Source organism: Peromyscus maniculatus, chromosome 19 (assembly GCF_049852395.1).
Source record: "Peromyscus maniculatus bairdii isolate BWxNUB_F1_BW_parent chromosome 19, HU_Pman_BW_mat_3.1, whole genome shotgun sequence".
Classification (NCBI taxonomy): domain Eukaryota; kingdom Metazoa; phylum Chordata; class Mammalia; order Rodentia; family Cricetidae; genus Peromyscus; species Peromyscus maniculatus.
Window position 1 is genome coordinate 58,076,193 of NC_134870.1, and position 3,308 is coordinate 58,079,500.

General features: G+C 46.5%; 1 protein-coding gene across 1 annotated transcript; it reads right to left on the minus strand.

Annotated features, from left to right (window-relative positions):
- Nucleotides 1-835: 835 nt before the first annotated feature.
- On the minus strand, nucleotides 836-2,812 carry Mc4r (melanocortin 4 receptor). The gene has a single exon (XM_006970061.4). It carries the CDS (start codon nucleotides 2,339-2,341, stop codon nucleotides 1,343-1,345), a length of 999 nt encoding a protein of 332 aa, XP_006970123.1. The 5' UTR covers nucleotides 2,342-2,812; the 3' UTR covers nucleotides 836-1,342.
- Between the last annotated feature and the right edge of the window lie 496 nt (nucleotides 2,813-3,308).

Consider the following 3,308-nt stretch of genomic DNA (forward strand, 5'->3'; position numbering starts at 1 on the left):
ATTTAATCCAGATATACTGCTATGCAGCAACTTTGCCTTATGAGTATCTGGGGATGCTGTCAACTGGATCACAGAATTTTGATTTTAAAGTATACACAGACTAGACATTGTAGATTTGGTTGCTCTGTGACCACACCTATGGTATTAATTTGGAGAAAAACAAGTATTCCCATCCCCAAGATATGACTAAGAACACCAGAGTATTTTTACTATACCCTCCAGGACCCAGTATGTGTCTTCCTTCCATCTTATAATGTGCCAGCACCACAGGGTTCCACATATTAAATATTTACAAACACTGTCCCCAAATGTTCTGTGATGTGGACTTGGCTTGGGAAGCTAAATACCTGATCTTCAGCACCAATACTGCTGCTCAAAGAGTACACAGAAAGTGAACAGCAAGCCCCCTTCATAGGAAATGTGTAATAAATCAGGATCAACTAAAATGGCATGCTGCCCCTCTCAATGCAGTGGCAACCTTTCTGGATGCTTCTGTGGGAACTGGATCCCTGGTTAAGAGGTCAGAAAGAATTCATCCTGTTTGGGCACTTATGGTTGGGGATCATTTGGCCTAGGGAATTGCAGCATAGCATGGACAGTTTAGATGTGCTAGGACACTTTAATCTTAATAGTGGGTGTTCCCCCTCCCCCAGCTAAATTGCCTGTGTGTACTATGAAGCTATTGGCTTGGAGAAATGCTTGGGACAAGAAACTCTGTCTTGGAGAAATGCATGCCACTCAAACCTCATTTTTTGCTCAGTAGCTGCTTCTTTTCCTTTTCTCTTTTATTTAAAAAGAAGCACCACTATATTGGAACAGAGTATAATAGGCAAGCTTTTATTAAGTTGCTTGAAATTTCACTGACTTACAGAAGGAACAAGCATCTTGTTTTTAAACATTTCCCCCATAAATAGTGGAGTCAAGCCTCTGTGGTGCTGTGGGGTGACACATGAAAACAGTTAAGGACATATTAGTAAGACTCTGGTTTCTATCACTACAGAAAGGACAAGTGTTGAATCTTGATAAGTAACAGGAAAGAGACATTGGTAAACTTTTAATAAGGGTATCTTTCTTTTTCTTATCTTTTCTTTTTTCTTTTTTTGCAAATTCATAGTGCCCACAATATAGAACACAGATTAGCATTTGACAAACCAAAAAGTAGCATGACAAAAATAACAGGTGTAGACCTTTTTTCATATCCAAAGTCATAAACTGAAATTTATACAACAGATACTTTCAGCCAAAGCACTATGCAGGAGGAGCAGCTGTTGCCAAAGCACACTGCCCAGGTTGTGCCAGAGTGGGAGAGTCGGCACGTTCCTAGTATGCACTCAGTCCCCAGTTAATACCTGCCCGACAAGTCGCAGATGCCTCCCAGGGGATAGAAGCAGATGATTTCTTTGAAGGTTTTCCTCAGTTCTTGACTCCGGAGTGCATAAATGAGAGGATCAATAATGGCATTGCACATGATCAGTATGAGATACAAGTTAAAATGAGACATGAAGCACACACAGTATGGATTCTGAGGACAGGAGATATAGAAGAGTAAGTGGAGGAAGAAAGGGGCCCAGCAGACGACGAAGACCCCGATCAGGATGGTCAAGGTAATTGCCCCCTTCATGTTGGCACCCTGGCGGATGGTACCAGTGCCGGGGAGGACAGCAATCCTCTTAATGTGAAGCCTCGCCATCAGGAACATGTGGACATAGAGAGAGGCCATGAGGACCAGCATGGTGAAGAACATGGTAATGAGGCAGATGATGACAGCGCTGCTGTCGGAGTAAATGATGAAGAGGATGCCCGACACTGTGCAAGCTGCCCAGATACAACTTATGATGATCCCTACCCGCTTAACCGTCATAATGTTATGGTACTGGAGTGCGTAAAAGATAGTGAAATACCTGTCCACTGCAATGGAAAGCAGGCTGCAAATGGATGCAAGCAAGGAACTACAGATCACAGAGTCAATGACATTGTCAATATTCACGGTGAAGCTCTGAGCGTCCGTATCCGTGCTGTTTAAGAGGGTGATGACGATGGTTTCCGACCCGTTCGAAACGCTCACCAACATATCTGCCACAGCCAGGCTACAGATGAAAAAGTACATGGGTGAGTGCAGGTTCTTGTTCTTGGCTATTGCCACGATCACCAGAATGTTCTCCAACAGGCTTATGACACCCAGAGTCACAAACACCTCGGGGGAGACAAAAAGTTGCTCATAGCATCCTCCATCCGAGTACCCTTTCCCCAGGGACGCGCTGGTATTGCTGTGCAGTCCATAGCTGCTGCGGTTCCAGAGGTGGAGGGAAGTATACATGCCATGGTGGTGGGTGGAGTTCATCTTCCTGCAGCAGCTGGATTCGAATCCTCTGTGAACTGATCCAACCGCCTGGGTCAGGGGAGCTCCAGCGATTTTCTCCCAGCTGTGTGTGTGTGTGGAAGTTGGGCGGCTGCAGTTGGCGCCTGCTGTGAGCACCCAGCGCGGTTAGAAGCAGCGGGGCTTGCAAAGGAGTTGTTGGTCTCTTCTGGCCCTGCTCCTCATCCCTTCAGAAACGGGGGCTTCCGAATGCTCATTCTCAGTTGGCCAGTGCGCCGTTTGATTTTGTTCTCGCTGCCGTTTTTCCTTTTAGCTTTATTCACTCAGGGTCTTTTCAGAGTCCTTTCCCTGAGAGTCACTGTACAGCTGGGAGCCGCGTCTGCGCGCCCACACTCACACCGGAGCCTCTCAGAAGTTCTGCTTCCAGCGGGAGCATCCCCGTGAGCCGGAGAAGCTGGTGCCGGCTGCTGATTTCTGAGAGGTGGGGAAAACTGTTCTGAATGACTCCGCCTCTGCTTCCTTCTGACCAATCCATGTTGAGTGGTTTTCTGAGCCACGCATCCTGCACAGATAGATTACAGGGCAGCACCGGATCGGTGGCCGAAGCTGGCGGGGTGAGAAATAAGCATCTTGTGAAACACTGGGTTTTCCTTTTCAAGTTTTAAGAAAAATGACTTGATGGTTCGAGCACATTCTGTGATAGCGCCGAAATCATCGGGAATCAGCCAGGCTCATTCCTGCTTGAGACTGAGGCTGCATGTGTGTGCGAGGGTGAAATGAAATGAACTAGCACGCTGTCCTGCGCTCCTAAAGGAAATGCTGTCCCTCTGTCCAGGATCCCCCTGAATGAGTGAAGGTTCAGTTTGAAAGACTCGAAACACAGGCACTCTTTTAAGAAGACAGGTAGGTATGCTGTGGATAATTAGAGTTCAGCCAGGAATTAACAATGGGTTCACTTCTTGAATGCTAGTAGCCCTGTTTTTTCATTGCA